The 19,781-nt window shown below is 32.0% G+C and overlaps 1 protein-coding gene across 1 annotated transcript in view; it reads left to right on the forward strand.

Annotated features, from left to right (window-relative positions):
* LOC127721093 (E3 ubiquitin-protein ligase rnf213-alpha-like) overlaps nucleotides 1-19,781 on the forward strand; it is a 160,901-nt gene that overhangs the window by 105,670 nt on the left and 35,450 nt on the right. Inside the window, exons 52-61 of the mRNA XM_052227777.1 lie at nucleotides 2,140-2,391; nucleotides 2,954-3,074; nucleotides 3,954-4,231; nucleotides 4,803-4,923; nucleotides 5,294-5,410; nucleotides 6,066-6,179; nucleotides 7,626-7,679; nucleotides 10,856-11,050; nucleotides 13,644-13,743; nucleotides 19,636-19,670. Coding sequence (XP_052083737.1) covers nucleotides 2,140-2,391; nucleotides 2,954-3,074; nucleotides 3,954-4,231; nucleotides 4,803-4,923; nucleotides 5,294-5,410; nucleotides 6,066-6,179; nucleotides 7,626-7,679; nucleotides 10,856-11,050; nucleotides 13,644-13,743; nucleotides 19,636-19,670 — 1,387 coding nt within the window. The remainder of the gene's footprint in view (nucleotides 1-2,139; nucleotides 2,392-2,953; nucleotides 3,075-3,953; nucleotides 4,232-4,802; nucleotides 4,924-5,293; nucleotides 5,411-6,065; nucleotides 6,180-7,625; nucleotides 7,680-10,855; nucleotides 11,051-13,643; nucleotides 13,744-19,635; nucleotides 19,671-19,781) is intronic.

Raw genomic sequence — 19,781 nt, forward strand, 5'->3', positions numbered from 1 at the left:
TGGAAATATAGTTTCGTATGAAAAATTCCATTACTTTCCGGTTTACACTTTCAGTATTTATGGTTACGATTTACAATTAAAAAATATCAGTTCTTGATTTATTTACGCCGATAAGTTCGAGTTATAAACAAAAAGTCGGAATACGAAAATTGTTGATACTTTACTTCCACACTTTCAAAATGGCGCATCGTGGTTTACTTGTTACACACGCGAATAATATTAAACAAAATCATCGATCTTGGGAAGATTTTACTTGGTTTCAACTTGACTATTATGATTTTATGATTCAAGGTTGCATCGTTCGTTGATATTCAGGATTCAGGTACACAGTTAAGATGGAATGACACAAATTTTACCAAATCCGAAACATACCGGACATTTATCAAAGGCTGAATTTTATGCAAATTACTAAGTCAACATTGTTTAATTGTTAATTTAATTTTTTTATTATACAAAGAGTAATCAAAGATACAGTATAACATTGACAACACATGAAATTTCTGTTTACTTGTCGGACGTTGGTCAAACCTCGTTCAATATCGTATCCCAACACTGGAAAAAAATGTCATGAAATCCTATAGTACTGCATAGTCTGCACCCCTTCCATCAATTTCATTCCCAGGGTAAAAAACCACGGACTATACAAGCCTTTCTACGGTACACAAGATAACAGTCCGCAGAAGACATATCATCCTACCTGGACACATTATTCGGACTCTAAATGAACTACTCTACTCTAATTTCTAAAACATGAGTGCTTACAGGAGAAGCAGCAATTACCAAGTTTCAAGCCTTTGTTTTGACCAAACTAGGGATTGAACTTCTGACCTCCTTCTCTTTAGGTGAGCATGCTACCAGGAGATCACCAAGGTGGTTGTGTAGGAATATTAGCCAATTGTATTATCTTGTAAGTGACATCAGAAAGGAGCTTGTTATTCAAGAGAGAAAAATTCAAAACAAACATTTAGTTCACTGAATGAAATTGAAATACCGGTAGGGGTAGGTGAATGCTAAAAAAAACTAGTTTAAACCAACCTGTACACGTGCCTGTCAAAAGTCAGGAACCTCATCAATGGTTGTATTTAATCATATCATAATGTTTGTTGTCATTGAAGGAATATTCGGTTGATTGGTGATCTTTGATGGTCTCTGTTAAATATATTCACTTTTTTTAGAATCGGTGCATTTGGAACTTGCCTTGTTTATATGATCTTCAACATTTGATTTAAAAATTCTTTAAAGTCACTTCATATGGTGATTGCTTACATTTTTTTTTAGAAAGACCATAATACGGTCCTGCAAGGGTGACTGGGGAATAGAACTATGATCACTTTGATTTTTCTTCCAACTGGCAGGAAAACCCTCACAAAAGATTGGCATCCATTCAAGTGTGCAGGATGTACAAGTACGCAGCCATGTTCAATCAGAATAAGGACGTTAAATCCAATGTCTGGTGTATAAAAGATAGTGCCACGCTCTGTGCAAGCTAAGAAACCCTTTCAACAACTCTTTAAGGGGTCAGTAAGTGGCCTGTTGCAAGGCAAAATTTCTGTCTCCATTTTGGCAATCCAAATTTTCTTCGTCATTCAACCCGGACAGCCTCTATTACGGGACCTACCTATTGAAATCATTGTTAATTTTGTTCTCGTCAGGAACATGCACAAAATAATTGCCACAGGACATTAAGCTACAAACAATCAATCATAATACAGGCTTTGATCGTTTGACAAAGTGTTTGTTTTCACTCTATATATCCTGGACATCTTCTCATATGAATCTTTTATTGCATGTTTTTATTTTATACATATAATCTGCCCTACATATTTATAAAAGGAGGTTTTGGTATATGTCAATGACACCGAAACCCAATGACATTGAAACCCAATGACACTGAAACTCAATGACACAGATACCCAATAACACTGAAACCCAATGACACCAAAACCCAATGACACAATAGACCTAAAAATGATAAGAGGAATGAAATGAAAAATGATAAGAGGAATGAAATGAAAAATGATAAGAGGAATGAAATGAAAAAAAGAACATATTTGGGACCAGGTGATGTCTACCCATCTCTATCTTTAAAATGAAAAGGAGAAAAATTATAATAGCATTACAATTTGAGATCTTTTGTAGGGAGACCCTATCCAAGTATAAAAACTTTAGAAGAAGATGTAACAATTTCTTTATGGAGGTTGTTTCACAACTATGTTTTGCTGAAGGAACTCCACCATCACAAGAAATTATAAAGAAACTCTTGTCATACATTGTTGGACAAAGTAAAAGGGGTACAAAAATGGTAACAAAAGAACTGACAGTGTTTCAGGATTCCATTGACCCAACTCCAGTGGTACGATCATTCTTGCTTCAGCACCTTTTGCAGACAAGGTTTGTTTTATATGCGATGTACAATAGGTGTTTTTGTTTCTAAGCAAAGTTTCCATAATAATCATACTATTCAATTGCATGTATCATTTTTGATAAATTTTTTGTTGAAAACTAAAAGGATGTCAACCAGTGATACCTGGTGTACCTAATTATGAAAATCTCAAATATTAATTTATTAAATCCTTTAAAAGAGAGAAAAAAAAAAAACAACACATGACTTGCAATCGTTCTGAGGACTTCATTAGTTAAAATTGAATTATGCTACCAAATATTTTTAAACTCAGGTTTTGCAATTGTGTTAGTATGAAAAAGAAGAAAAAAATGCACCAATGCCTGGTGATATTAAACAATATTTTTTTTTACAGATGACGGTAAAGAATTTTAAAGAATTTTTTCCATAAAATAAATAAGAAAAGAAGATGATACCAAAACTTATATGCAATTGGTATTTTCTTCTAAAGACATTTGATTTGAAAATATTATGTATGGAATTCTTAAGTATTTTATAAAAATTATCATACTTTGTTGGATGAAATGATAAGATATACTTTTAAACTTTCAGTGGGGAAAATGTCAAAGAATATCTATCCATGTATTTTGAGAGCACGAAACAGTTAGTACAGAACAGTGGTAAACAAGAAGAACTAATTGATCTGTGTTTACTCATTTTACAGTGTATGGAGGTATGATAGATATAAATGTGGACTATTATATTTCAAAATATTTAATTTGTATCTTTAACAAGGTTTATAGAGGTTTGTGGAAAAGTACCATCATCATTTTTGATGAAAAAAAGTGGAATAATTGCTGAATTTTTCATTTCCGTTCTCAAACTTCAGTTTGCCTTAACCAAATGCTATGAAACTTATACACAATTCTTATTACCACAAAACACAGATCAAGTTCTCTAGTTATGTCCCTTTATAACGTTATATGCAAGTGGGGCATCATCTATGTCCCATGGACACATTCTACATTTATTTTCATATATGATTGAAAAGAGATGCGAAGTAAACATCACTAATGAATTGTCTTCATTATCTTCAGTTATCGTTCAAACCTTAAAAAATCCTGGCAAATTTCATATTAAACACACACAAGTTTCCTCTTGGCTTGTGTGTGTTTTAGAGGGGGGCTTTTTATTCCAATGAATTTTAATATTTTCAATACTTTGCAATATATCTAACTACAGATTCTTGTTTTTTTGTTGTTATTTTTGTGACATTGATGTACTTATATATAACCATGATAACAAACTACATGATATCTGATAAGCATGCATAAGATGATTGAAATACAACAAAAAAAACATGCTATGTTCTTGAAAGTAATCAATTCAATGTTAGTTTAATATGGAGCTATTAGAAATTTGCAGATATTGAAACCACATTTACAGGGGTAAAGTCGCTGAATCAAACTGTTAAACTTTAATAATAACTTTAATAATGTTGACTGATACCAGTAGTTTTAACAAAGCTATTTATACTTATTTTACTGAATTGACAAGAATTGGTGACTAGATGAATGATTTATGCTATAAACAATGTCATTTTATTACTCAGGATTCTATCTACCAACAATACCATAATACTCATAAGGTATACAACACTGCAGCAAATATGTTAAGAAATGCTAGTAGAACACTTTCCAGTATTGAAACAGGAGTATTGGAGAAGATTGAGGACATAGCAAAGACTAAGTTTGCCATGTCTGTTGTTGCAAGTTGTGTTCATGTCTATAATGGAATGGCAGACAAAAACATAGTCCTCACTGCTGAGGAAAAAAGGTTGTTTGAATCTGCTGGGAAACTTTGTGAAGAATGTCATTTCCAGTGGCCAAGGTATTTTATTATGTACTTGCTAAATTTAACAATAAACGTCACAGTACCCATACAAAAAAAAGCAATGGAAGTGTTATAGGTTTTCTTAGAGACTTCAACAATTCTTATTTTAATCATTTGCACTATCATTATGCACGTCTTCCAACATAGCTAGATATAAAGATACACAAAACGGTCACATTATATTTCAACAGATGAAGTCTGTATACAAGTAAAATTTACGGAAGCATCACATGCAACATAGGCAAAAAGTTGACTTTTAGAAATAACCAAGTAAAATATGTTGCAGTCATCCATTTCTTACAAAATGCATAATAAGCTATTGTCAAATTGTTCTGAATTGTTGCTAAATATAGCAAAACATTAAAAGTGTTCTTTTGCACTTTTAACTATTTTAAAACACAAGTGAACCAACGCCTGGTAAATCTTCTGTCAGTAGATTCCATAAAGTGGATACCTCGGGTATGCAGGGTCGTTACGATAAAAAATAAATTACTGGAGCATTCCTTAAAGTGTTGTTGTTACTGGACCTTCTACATTTTAACTATTTTGTTTAAATTTGGCTCTATAGAAAGTACTTTGTGAAGCTGCTATGTAGACAATTTGGTATAGACATGTACCAAGCAGTTCTAGCAAGAACAGATTTGGACTGTTTGAAATGGACTAGATTGCCTGAATTGATAGGAGGAGAGGTAAACAGTTTGAAATTATTTATTGATTACTCTGTTTGTATATGTGTTAACCTCTTGGAAATGTCTTTCTCATTATTAACTCTAAATTGGTTTGCATTAATGTTACCAAATTGAAATGTAACAGTTCAGTAAAGAATACTGTAAGGTCAGATAAAGTTGATTTTAAAAAATCTGCATTCATATTGCTTATTGGTGTTCGTAAATACACCATTTTCTCTGCATTAATAACAAGATAAAATATATCCATTTTAATTTTATTCCTTTATTTAAATACCTCAAAATAAATTTTATAAAGTGATAATATGACATTGATTTCAATAATGAATAATAAAGTTACATGTTGTAAAGTAAATTTATTATTACGTTTCAGGTGAGTGAATGCCAGGATAGGTACATTGTCTGTGGCAACAACTATAAAGTGATTAGAGAGACTTTAGTTACAGCGGCAATTAATCAAAATGACAGTGAGATTAACAAGATTTTAAATGTAAGTATTATTCCAACAAAAACACCTTAGGGCTGTCCCACATTAAAACATACGCTGTACCCAGAAAAGAAACTTTGAAACACCAAATAACTCAATAGTTTACCACAGTTTGTCATTATTAATGTTATCAATTAATTACCAGTAAAATTTTAATATAAAATATCAAACCGGTTAAACTGACAATTTAGTGAAGAATTAAATTTATGAAACCGTCTCTGTGGTCTCGTGGTAGCGTGTTTGCCTCGTGTGCAGGAGGTCGTGGGTTTCCAACCCAAGCCAGGTCAAACCAAAGACTTAAAACTTGGTATTTGCTGCTTCTTCTCTAAGCACATGGCATTATTAAAGGAGTAAGAGCAAAGACTGGTCGGCTCAGAGTCAGAATAATGTGTCCGGGTAAGGTGACATGTCTTCCTGCGGACTGTTACCTTGTGAACTAGCATGTTAAAAATCTGGCTCAGCGTGTCGGTCTAGTACAAAGCTGGGTAAATATTCATATTACATTAAAATGTTCTCGTCCTGAATATGCATATTAATTTGCCGCTGGATGTTAAACAGCCATCTATCATCATCATAAACATGATAAATTTATGAACTATTAATGTTTGAATGTAATCGTTTGAATGTAATCCAGTATATACACTTTTTAAAATTTTAGCCTTTAGCTATAGGGCCCAATGTTTGGCAGACAAGAGTTATGGTCATTCTTGCATTGCACAGAGAGGTTACAATGAAATGTATTTTTGGACAAGAGAAACAGTTCCCACCTCAGGTATTTCAGCAAATAATTTGATATAAATAAAATGGGAAAACAGGATTACCAAAAATACTGTACTGTATTACAGACATCATCAACATCTTAACAACTGATTCCTCTGAAAAATACATGAAACAATGACAACAAACAACACATAGTCCATATAGCCTGACTTTTTACAGGCACAAAATGTGGTTGGGCTAAACCAGTTTTACTTGCGCACAAACTTTTCTATTGCCTATGTAGACCATATGTCATAAAACAAAAACTTACACATTTTAACTACCAACTGGATGAGCACCAACTTGAAAAAGTCGATAAAAAATGAAAAGCAGGGTCAAAATGAGCTCACTATTAATGAAAGCTAGCTATGTACTGTAAATTCAGAAATTATTGCGATTTTTCAAGAATAGACAAAAATGCAGTTTAATTATTGTGATTTCAAAAAAATCTGCATACAGATCTATGTTTCAGTTATCAGAATGCGAGTTCTTATTATTGCGATACTCACCCAGTCGTGTTATTTGCATTAATAAAAACCTCGCAATCATTTCTGAATTTACAGCATTGTAAATAGATCTGATAGGAAAGGCTATTTAATTTATCCATTTGTATTGTATTCATACAAAATTTGTTGGGAATACATAATTTTAACAGCATTAAGAATTATAAAAGACATCTATAGGTTAGATCAATGTGGGGTCTTCAGCAATGAAAATGTGTCTTTATCTGTCAAATTATTGTTCTTGAGTTCATTCGTTAAAATATTGGAAGTTTGGATGACCATCTTTAAGGATTAGAGAACTTATTAGTCTTCAATGAGAGAGATCTTGATTACTGTGCAAAACAACTGTGTTGCTTAAATTATGATAAAAGACCTGTCACCTTTCAGAGTTCTTGTACTACCTGTTGCCTTTTAATGTCTTTAGTATAGTTTACAGATTAATCACAAGGACATGTAATTGAGAAACAAAATTTCAAGCATTGACTGATATGCAAATACTTCTTTGTAATTTCTAACTACGTTTTTCCGACGAAAATCTGATTATTAATTAGTGTTGTTACTGATGACAGAAAGGGTCAAGCTCAATATTGATGATTTCAACTTTTTCTGTTCAGGAGTTATGGTACTTTATCCTTTCCTGGCAATAATTTAAGAACTGTGCAACCAATGCTTTTCAAATTTAATATGCTGTTACTGATGACAACATGTATTAATGATTTTCAATTTGCTGTTCAGGAGAGATGGCCCTTAATATCTTTAACATTGACAATGATAAATGTAAGAAAAACATGGTTTGCTGCCATTTTAACTGCCTCTTGTTTAGTTTTAACATTGCATTGATGATATTTATTTCTTTATAAGGGTGTTACTAACCCAAGTGTACCTACCTTCTCTAAATCTGCCTCAGGTAATGATTTTTTTAACAAAATATATTCACAGATTTCCTTGTTTTTCAGGGCATTTGCTTTTTAAAGGAGTATATGAGAAAACATGCATTGTTTCAGCAAAAGGTATGGAACATTCATCTAATGATAAAAAGACATATTACTATTGTATACAAAAAAACATGGAACAAAATTTTTCTTAAAAAAAATCCATACTTTTACTCAACAAGGACAACTGAGGTAGAGGTGACCTTTTAATAAAGTCATACCTGTCAACCTATGGAAATGAAAATGCAGGTCATGACCTGCATTGAAGAATAAAATCTCAGGTCATAACACGTACAAACTTTTTTCCTGCTGAATTTAAGTATTTAGGGGACATTTTTTTTATATTTGTTTTTATATTTTAAAACAAACAGTTTCCAAAACATGTTCCAATGGTTAAGTATTAACTGAAAATAATTTAAAACTATTATTGTTGCAATGCACTTATGATTTTGATAGATTAATGTTTTAAAAAATACTTGAACATTTCAAGCCTAGCCTTTACCCCTTGTTCTTGATTATAATCATTTCACCAGTCCTAAGATATTCAGTGTGGATTTTTTTTTTTAATCTTTATTAATTCAGTGTAGATTTAACTGTCCAGCTATATTTATTATCCCAAGACTGATGGATGATAGAGTACAATTAAAAAAGGTTAAACATTTAAAAGAGGTAGAGATGAAAAAAAAAAAATTCAACTATTTATTTTCTAATTGTACTAAGGTAGAAAAGTAATGTAAAGTAATATTCTATTATGTATTTGCATTCAATTTGTTTTAGATTTAATCTTTTTTACAAAAATAAACATAAATTTAAGGAGTATATTTTTAAAGGTGATAAAAAAGGGGAAGTAACTCTAATTTTTTGTAAAACAACTTTGAAATACATAAATTATTTATGACCTAAAGCTAAGGTAATTGGTGTTAATTAACAGTGTGTTGGACACCAAAGCTGTCAAGTGAAGCCATGCACTGAAATGGGTCACTTAATTTGAGTTTACACATCTAGTTGAACTTCTTGTCCAGGAAGAATTACGAATTTTCCGGTATTTCATAGGAAAATCATTTATGAAATCAGTCTGAAGACTTAAGAATCCGGGTGAAAACAGGTCATATTCAGAATTCACGGGTTAGTTAACGACCCTGCGGGTATCCCGGGTGACCCCTCAGAATTGTGAAAATCTTGGGTCACACCCGCAGGATACGGGTCAGTTGACAGGTATGATAAAGTTATGAAGTAGCCACTTTAAGGAGTGAATTAATGCTCAAATAAGCCATATTTACTGTAAAGAGGTTTATTTTTGCCATTTTTAAGGTCAAACCTTTTCCTGAAGTTTAAAGAATATGCTTTTCAAATCTCTGCTTATGATCTTCATCAAGGTCAAATGTACATACTGGGATATTTTGGTGAAAAGATAAAATCACCAAATTAGTGGAAATAAACCTCTTGCAAAAGTTTCCCTTTTTACAGTGTATTGAACGTCATTTGATCAGGGAATACATAGTATAGGCTAGTTATGAGTTTGTGTCAAAAACATATGGAAGTAAAGCACAATTACAGACTTTTCTATTGTTAGACCTGCTTAGCATATATAATTAAGTGGTCAAAGAACACTTAACAAAATTCAGAAGTAATGTTGCTTTGACTTTTAATGTTATTCCCAACTTTATATCAATCAATTACAATTGTACTGTTCCACACTTAAAAATATACTTCACTGTTGATTAAATCCACATAATGAAAGTGCATGTGGCAATTCAGTTGAAGTCATCAAAAAATATATTTATGCAAGTACTCAATATCACAAAAAATTTGTAAGGGTTCCGCGGAACCCAGTGTCTCACCTACTTTTTCTGTTAATCGCAGGCTCAACAAAAATGAGCAAGTAAATCAATAAAAATATTCCTCTTGATACTATCTTTTGATTGTAAGAAGCATCTGTCCAAGTTTGTTAAAAATCCAGGATAGTTTATGAATCTAATAAATGTTTAAAAACTTTAACTGCAGACTGAATGTAATGTTAACTGGAAGAAAACAAATTCCTTCTAGATACTAGCTTTTGATCATAAACAAGCTTCTGTCCAAGTTTGGTACAAATCCAAAATAGTATAAGAAAGTTATTAAAATTTTAAAAACTTTAACCACATAGTGAATATGTTGTTTCCTGGCAGAAAATCTAAGTCCATTTAAAAGTAAACAAAGGAAAAAATGGATTTATTTTTTTACAAAATTTCCTTCTAGATACTAGCTTTTGATCATAAACAAGCTTCTGTCCAAGTTTGGTACAAATCCAAAATAGTATAAGAAAGTTATTAAAATTTTAAAAACTTTAACCACAGAGTGAATGTGTTGTTTCCTGGCAGAAAATCAAAGTCCATTTAAAAGTAAAATAAGGAAAAAATGGATTTATTTTTTTACAAAATTTACTTCTAGATACTATTTTATGATCATAAACAAGCTTCTGTCCAAGTTTGGTACAAACCCAGGATAGTTTTAAGTAAAAATTTTAAAAACTTTAACCACAGAGTGAATGTAATATTTCCCGGCAGAAAAACTAAGTCCATTTATAAGTAAAATATGGAAAAAAATGGAATTTTATTTTTACTAAATTTACTTTTGGATACTATCTTATGATCATAAACAAGCTTCTGTCCAAGTTTGGTAGAAATCCAGGATAGTTTAAGAAAGTTATTAAAATTTCAAAAACTTTAACCACAGAGTGAATATTTGTGGACTCCGCTGCTGCCGTTGACGCCGACGGAATGTAGGATTGCTATGTCTCGCTTTTTCGACTAAAGTCGAAGGCTCGACAAAAATGGAATTATTTTAAGTAATACCTTTTGATAAATTTGTTACTATTCATCCCCAGGACATAAAGATAAGTAATGAGAATATTCTGATTTTTTTAAGTGAGGTTTAGGAAGAAAGAGAAAAAGAAGATAGATAAAACATCAAACAACAACCCAAGTTAACCATACATTTAAGTTCCAACAATGGACAAACATGCATGCCATAAGATAAGCTTTAAATCAACTAAAGTCTAATAATTGCCTCTATACTTCTGATTAATAGTAGATTGTATGCAACAAGGCCTGAGTGCAACAAATACATGTTATGATTTAATATTCATACACTGAAGTCAATTGAATAAAATTAGTTGTTGAAAGTAAAATAGTGTTAATTAACAAATGAAAATTTATCTCATGAAAAAATTCATTATTTAAAATTTGACAACAAAACTATTTTTGATATTTTAGGATTTTCCTGTGGCAGTAATTGGAAATGTGATATGGAATGATCCCAGCTATAATGTTTGTGGGAACATGAATTTGACAGAACAAAACATTGCTTGTATGTTGGTTCATTACCGGGCATTGTTGATTGAGTTTCCTGTCAGAACAACTGTTTTGGTACCACTGATGAATATTGCTTTTAACCCCCAAACAATGATTGTAAGTTATTTTTGATTGAATGAGTTTATGTTTATCTTGGTTTTAAGAGGTAAACTTGGTCCTTTGGTATATAGTCATTTGGTTGAATAATTTGATGATCAACAGTGAAATCCTGGAACTCACAGACTATTGAACTACAGTCCATCCCTTCTCGCCTCCAAAAATTATTTCAAAAGTAATCATTAAGCCTGTATTTTTTTATTGTGGTTTCAGGTCTGGTCAAATATATCATGCAAGACTAAGAAAAAATTATAGCGGACTCAACAAACTCCTTTATGACAGAAACTTGATACAATCTCCAAAGTATGTTTGTGGAGAAACAAAAACAACAGAACTCTATTTATTAAAATGCAAAAGATTCATTGTACCTCATCAAAGCATACATAACTAGGAATTCCTATCAGAATTTCCACTAATGTTTTACTTTTTGGCTCCGATAAACTAACAGAAGATCAAAATAAATTTATATTCAAAGCTGTGCAAAACTTTATCACAAGTAGCAATCAATTTACATCCACAATCTAATAATTCTATTCACTCCTCTTATAAAGAAATATTGTCCCTTTCTGTAATAACAGTACTCTTATTTTTATGCCCCACCTAGGGGCATTATGTTTTTTGGTCTGCGCGTCCGTTCGTCAGTCCATTCATCCGTCCTTCCGTCTGTCCCGCTTCAGGTTAAAGTTTTTGGTCAAGGTAGATTTTGACGAGGTTGAGGTCCAGTTAATTTGAAACTTAGTACACATATTCCCAATGATATGATCCTTCTAATTTTAATGCCAAATTAGAGTTTTGACCCCAATTTCACAGTCCACTGAACATAACAAGTGGAAGTGCAATGAGACAACTCTCCATCCAAGTCACAATGTATAAAAAGTAAACAATTATAGGTCAAAGTACAGCCTTCAACATGAAGCCTCGTCTCACATCGAACAGCAAGCTATAAAGGGGCCCAATAAGTCTGCATTGTCAAAATTGTCAGTCGACTCCTTATTAGAGTAATTGCCCTTTGATGACGATTTTTACCAGTTATTTGCGTTTTTGCCTTATATCTTAAAAAATATAATAGATAGATAGAAACTTAAATAAGCAAAAATGATCAGCAAGACAATTTTTAGAGCTACAATTCAGACTATATGGAAGAAATCATCTGACAACTCCTTATTGGAGTTATTGCTCTTTAATGATGATTTTTTACAATTTTTTTTTTGTGTTTTGCCTTATATGATAAACATTATAATGGACAAATAGAAACTTTAAATCACAAAAATGATCAGCAAGGCAAGATCTACTAATAAGTCAAATTTTGTTGATATAGTTAGTAGACTGTCACTCTTTTTACCGTAATCGGGCTTGTATAGTTCGCACTGGTACATAGTCAGCACCCCCTTCTCACCACAAAATTTTTGGTAAAAAAACGTTTTGTAACTGTTAGAAAAGGTCTAATGAAACTCCGGTAATTTCAAATTGTGTTTGGTCGTTTACTGTATTTTCTTGGAAAAACCTATTTTCCATCAACAAACAGGAGCTGAAACTGCTTGTAAATGATTCTAAAAGCCTTCACAATGGTTAAAATAAGTCTAAATCACACAAAAAACAATTTAGAAACTTGTTTATGTTTAAACCGGAAGTTTGAAAAGCATGTGTAAAAGAAGAGAAAAAATGGTGAGAGTCGAAATCCGTACATACCAGATATCAATATAATATGACTTTGAAAGTAAAACAGTTCCATCCTGATGTAAAATAGTGTTAAATATATCTATCACATTAATGTTTGACGGGTTTAAAGCTAATAAATAACATATTAGACAGTATGAAACACCAAAACGGAACGTATAATAACCGATTACGTTTTGTAATTTACACATCGTAAGCTGGTTTACGGTTGTCTTTTTTACTTTTTTTGTACAGTTTCATTCAAGCAGATACCAGTTTATTTTATAAGCAATGCATTGTAAAGAAATGAGAAATTTGTTATGAAGCGTTTAATTTTTAAATTTATCAATATTAATTTGATATTGAACTTATTAATATGGATTAGGTAAAATTATTAGTTTGAAAAATGAGCGCCCTCTACAATATCAATAACAAACATGGCGGAACGAAAATAAACCACCTCGCGAAATTGAATTTTTTCTCTTATTTCTTGCTTATTGTACTCTATAGTTCGCACCCCTTCTGGCAGGTTCAATTTTGGAGAATAAAACCGCAGACTATACAAGCCTTTTAACGGTAAGAGAGATTGCCCTTAAATGAGGATTTTTTTTACCCTCTTTTGTGTTTTGAGCAAAAACTAAAGAAGATAGAGAGAACTAAACAGACTAAATGATCAGCAATACAAGATCAACAAAACAGAGTTTTTTGTCATGAATTCTATTCTTGTCTACAATGTTGGAGATCATCCTTTGTTGAATATGCACAAAGACCAAGGTGAATGACACAGGCTCTTTAGAGCCTCTAGTTATTACTCTTTTCTTTTTTTCAACAAGATTCTGCATCAAGATGACTGTTCTTACACAACCATAATTTTTAGGAAAACTTATTTAGAGTAAAAGATTTATTTTCAGTAGATATAAATACTTATTATTTACAGAATTCTTATTACCCTACAATGCCCCATGATGAAATAGCATATGTCAGAGAAGCATTACTCGATGGGAGAACTACCTCAGGAGAAAATCCAGTCATGTATAGTGAGTTTATCATGTGGTACTCTGTTTATAATTATAGTTCCATTCTCTAATTTGCATTATATATTATCAGTGATCGGGAAGGACGTGCGCCTTGCACCAATTGCGCTTATCGACCAGAAATGGCGCATAGATTGACAAATGTAAGCGCCCGCGTGGCGCATGATATTTTTCACTTCGTTTTGAAACGTTGAGATATCGTCAAATGGATTTCCGATCGTATTTCGTGCCGCCATTTGTGAGTACACAACTGTGAAGTGTTTACTCCAATGATAGGAGCACTTATATATTTTTGGGACGTCTCGGGTGTTTTCCTATGGTTATAATAGCAACATGCGGTATGACTGATTACCCAAAAAACGTAATTAACCATCATTCATGATATAATTTTTTATAAACAACTTTAAATTTGTGAAAATTGGCTAGTACAGGCGAGAATTCTTCTTTAATTATAATCTTTTAAGTAAGCTTGCTATTATTTCGATTGAAAAACCCAAAAGCCTTTTTATGAATAGCATAGTATTTGTCTCCATAAAAGGGGCTTAACTGTCCTTGTCATTTTTTTTGGTCTTTGGCTCGTTTTGACATTTTGTAAACATGCCTTCAGCGAATTGTTGTTGTGTCTTATCAATTAACGTTGCTCTCTACTGTTATTCTTGTCATCGTGATGAAGTAATAATAATTCAAGTGCAGAGGAAATGCCAGAAACTTCCTCTAATACGGAACGTCTGGAATAAGTATGGTATCGACGAAGACCCAAATTTAATGTAAAAAAAAACATGAACATGAACATGAACAAGGGAACAGTACCAGTTTTAACATTGTAAATAAAAGTTATCGTAAATATTGCCCGGTTTGGAAGAAGTTATTGTATATTCATTGAAATTGAAATTACAAAATCACAGGAACAATATCCATGATATTAGTTAGAATCATACTTGTAAGTACAGTGAAATATACACTTTTTTTATTTTTTGTTTTTATTTTAAATGAATGGCCCACTCATTTGACAACATGGCCCATTAATTCTAAAAATGGCCCAGTGAATTTATTTTTGGGGGGCCCTGGGCCCATAGAGAAAAAATCCTTCCAGATCACTGTATTATATATATCAAATCAGTCAGTTTTGCTTTTCATAAAGGATGTAGTTTTTATACGACCGCAAAAAAAATTTGCGGTCGTATATTGGTATGACGTTGGCGTCGTCGTCGTCGTTCAAAGACACATTGGTTTTCGCACTCTAACTTTAGTTTAAGTGAATGGATCTCTATGAAATTTTACTATATGGTTCAATACCACAAAAGGAAGGTTGGGATTGATTTTGGGGGTTATGGTACCAACAGTTAAGGAATTAGGGGCCAAAAATAAGCATTTTTGTAACTTCCAGACATAACTTGTGTGTTAGTGTATGGATCTCTCTGACATTGTACCACAAGGTTCCATATCACAAAGGAAATGCTGGGATTGATTTTGGGGGTAATTGCCTCAAAATTTTAGGAATTAGGGGCCAAAAAAGGGGCAAAAAACAAGCATTTTTCTAGTTTCATGATAATAACTTGTGTGTAAGTGTATGGATCTTTCTGAAATTGTACTACAAGGTTCCATATCACAAAGGGAAAGCTGGAATTGAGTTTGGGGGTATTTGCCCAAAACGTTTAGGAATTAGGGGCCAAAAAGGGGCCAAAAATAAGCATTTTTCTAGTTTCCAGACAATAACTTGTGTTCAAGTGTATGGATCTCTCTGAAATTGTACTGCAAGGTACCATACCACAAAGGGAAGGCTGGGATTGATTATGGAGGTAATTGCCTCAAAATTTTAGGAATTAGGGGCCAAAAAGGGACAAAAACAAGCATTTTTCTAGTTTCATAACAATAACTTGTGTGTAAGTGTATGGATCTTTATGAAATTGTACTACAAGGTTCCATATCACAAAGGGAAAGCTGGGTTTGAGTTTGGGGGTAATTGCCCTAAACGTTTAGGAATTTGGGGCAAAAAAGAGGCCTTAAAACAAGCATTTTTCTAGTTTCCAGACAATAACTTGTGTTCAAGTTTATGGATCTCTCTGAAATTGTACTGCAAGGTACCATACCACAAAGGGAAGGATGGGATTGAGTTTGGGGTTGATGAATCATAAGGGGGTTCAAAAAATTTGGGGGAGGGATTTTTTTTTCCTTTTTTTTTCTTTAAAATTTTCCGTTTTAAATTGGTTATTTCTGATTTATATATAAAAGCAAATGATAATGATATTGTTTGAATAGGTATATTAAAAACATTTTTAAGTTCTTAGACCACATTCATTCTGTGTCAGAAACCTATGCTGTGTAAAATATTTAATCACAATCCAAATTCAGTGCTGTATCAAGCTTGAATGTTGTGTCCATACTAGCCCCAACTGTTCAGGGTTTGACCTCTGCGGTCGTATCAAGTTGCGCCCAGCGGAGCATTTTATATATTGGTATGACGTTGGCGTCGTCGTCGTCGTCTGAAGACACATTGGTTTTCGCACAATAACTTTAGTTTAAGTGAATGGATCTCTATGAAATTTTACCATAAAGTTCGATACCACAAAAGGAAGGTTGGGATTGATTTTGGGGGTTATGGTACCAAATGTTAAGGAATTAAGGGCCAAAAAGGGGCCAAAAATAAGTATTTTTGTAACTTCCAGACAATTACTTGTGTGTTAGTGTATGGATCTCTCTGACATTGTACCACAAGGTTCCATATCACAAAGGGAATGCTGGGATTGATTTTGGGGGTAATTGCCTCAAAATTTTAGGAATTTGGGGCCAAAAAGGGGCCAAAAAACAAGCATTTTTCTAGTTTCCAGACAATAACTTGTGTTCAAGTGTTTGGATCTCTCTGAAAATGTAGTGCAAGGTACAATACCACAAAGGGAAGGCTGGGATTGAGTTTGGGGGTGATGAATCATAAGGGGGTTCAAAAAATTTGGGAGGGGGGAATTTTTTTTCCTTTTTTTCCTTTTTTTTTTCTTTAAAATTTTCCATTTTAAGTTGGTTATTCCTGGTTTATATATAAAAGCAAATAATAATGATATGGTTTGATTTCATCAAAAATTGAAATATTGGGGTTCTTTGATATGCTGAATCTAACCATGTATTTAGATTCCTAATTTTTGGTGCCGTTTTCAAATTGGTCTACATTAAGGTCCAAAGGGTCCAAAATTAAACTTATTTTGATTTTAACAAAAATTGAATTCTTTGGGTTCTTTGATATGCTGAATCTAAACATGTATTTAGATTTTGGATTATGGGACCAGTTTTCAAGTTGGTCCGAATCAGGGTCCAAAATTACACTTTGTTTGATTTCAACAAAAATTGAATATATGGTGTTCTTTGATATGCTGAATCTAACCGTGTATTTAGATTTTTGGATTTTGGGCCTCGTTTTAAAATTTATCCACATTGAAGGGTCCAAAAATAAACTTTGTTTGATTTCATTAAAAAATTGAATTATGGGGGTTCTTTGATATGCTGAGAGTTTTGGTCCCAACAGGAATGTGGGGACAAAAAAGGGCCGAAATAAGCATTTTTCTAGTTTTCAGACAATGACTTTTGGAATGGTGTTTGAATCTCTCTGAAATTATACCACAAGTTTCCATACCACAAAGGGATGATAAGAATTGGCTTTGGGGGGTTATGGCTCAAACCGTTAAGGAATAAGGGGCAAAAAAGTGGAAAAACAAGGGTTTCCAGGTTAATGGACAATTACTTAAGTACAAAACATAATTTAAAAGCAGTGAAAGGTTGGTAATTCAAACTCATTTGAATATCACCTACACTGCTTTTAAATTATGTTTATTGGAAATTTGCCAAAAACTTTGTTGTTAATAAATTCCATTGGAAATTTGCCAATAACTTTAGTATAATAAACTTCATTGGAAATTTGCCAATATAAAATGTTGCTGATGAAGGTTTTTTGTTTATTTTTAGCCATGACTATGATGTCATTTTCTATTTTAATAGTCTTATGATGTATTTAAATTTTTGAATACTTTTATGATGTATTTAAATGGGCTTTTATCATGTTTATGGTTGCAAATTTATTGGGGTTGTAATTCAAACTCATTTGAATATCTCAGCTACACTGGTTTTAAATTATATATATTGGAAATTTGCCAATAACTTTAGTATTAATAAATTCCATTGGAAATTTGCCAATAACTTTAGTATAATAAACTCCATTGGAAATTTGCCAATATAAAATGTTGCTGATAAAGGTTTTTTGTTTATTTTTAGCCCTGGAGGCTTTTTAATTTTAGGCATGATTATGATGTCATTTTCTATTTTAAAAATTATTTAATTTTAGCCATGATTATGTATGTGAAGGAATTTTATTTTTAGATATTACTATTGAATGTTGCTGATGAAAGTGTTTTAATTTTAGGCATGATTATGATGTCATTTTCTATTTTAATACTTTTATGATGTATTTAAATGGGTTTTTATGGTTGCAAAGTCCTAGCTCTCAATTTATTTTTAGAATTTACTTTTAAATGCTGCTGAAGGAATTTTATTTTTAGATATTACTATTAAAAGTTGCTGATGAAGGTTTTTTAATTTTAGCCATGACTATAATGTCATTTTCTATTTTAATACTTTTATGATGTATTTAAATGGGCTTATATGGTTAAAAAAAGGCTTTTTTTTAGTTTCCTGACAGTAACTTGTGATTAAGTGTATGGATCTCTCTAAAATTGTACTACAAGGTTCCATCCTTCAAAGGAAAGACTGCAATTGAGTTTGATGGTTAATGCTAAAAGGGGGATTCCAAAAGTTTGGGGGGAAGGGGGATTTCCAATTTTTTTTAAAAGGGCTCATATTTTTTTTTCAAAATTTTCAAATTTCAAATTTTTGAAAAGTTTCAAGAAGAAATCTTCAATTGCACAGTATTGTGCATTAGATTTGTAAGATCTTTGACCACATTTATTTTGTGTCAGAAACCTATATTATGTCAAAAATTTGATCACAATCCAAATTCAGATAGTATCAAGCTTGAATATTGTGTCCAAATTTGCCCCAACTGTTCAGGGTTCGGCCAATGCGGTTGTATCAGGCTGCGCTCAGCGAAGCATTTTATTAGATATAGTTCTACCTCAATTCATTAATTACAGTATTTAACAAACTAAAGATAGTTCAATTTTCATAATTTTGTTGATGTATGTTCTATAACAGGGATCTCCATGACCTGTTTTATGATGGGGCATTGCCATTGTTAAATCATATTCCGACATCGTCAAATTATCCCAACCATGGTGTCAGTGAAAGTGCCTCCATGGTTAAGTTTACATCCATGGAGATCTCTGCTAAAAGGTTCAATCAACACCTTTTTATAGCTAAAATTTCAAATAAGGATTAAATGGCCAGTATTTCAATGTATCAAGGTTATAACTGTGACTAGATAGGAAATGAGTATGTTCTAAATATATGAACCAACATTCTTTTTATGAAGTCCAACTTTCCATAAATTTCAATTTCCAACCTATTTCAATAAAAAAAAAAACATGCCAATTTCAATTGCTTTTAGTTTTTTGTGACATTTACATTAACAGATTAGATTCTCTTGTAAATTTTGTATGGAATTATATACTTGTGGAAAAAAGCAAAACAATATCCACACCACTTTGCTAAAAAATATCAATATCGGATTTTAATTTTTGTAAAAGGTGGACAATTTAATGACACAGTGTTCAGATATGACTTTCACAGATCACAAGTATTAGTCTAGTTTGACGCTTTTTTTGGATGGATCATTGTTTTACTCTTTAATGCATGATATTTTAAGGGTAATTTACAATAAATCCATAGAATTAAACTTTATAGATAACTTTCTACTTCTACTATATATATATATATATTTTTATATGTATATTTCAGAATGTCCTAATGGTCATCCATATGTTGTAGGAGATGTAAGTATAGGAGTTTTTCTACCATGCAAATTTGTTAACAGCATTTTCAAAACTAGTATGATATTTATTTAAGATGTCTATTTCATATTTTTCATTTCATTGAGTGATCAT

The sequence above is a fragment of the Mytilus californianus genome, unplaced genomic scaffold (genome assembly GCF_021869535.1).
Source record: "Mytilus californianus isolate M0D057914Y unplaced genomic scaffold, xbMytCali1.0.p SCAF_1, whole genome shotgun sequence".
Classification (NCBI taxonomy): Eukaryota; Metazoa; Mollusca; class Bivalvia; order Mytilida; family Mytilidae; genus Mytilus; species Mytilus californianus.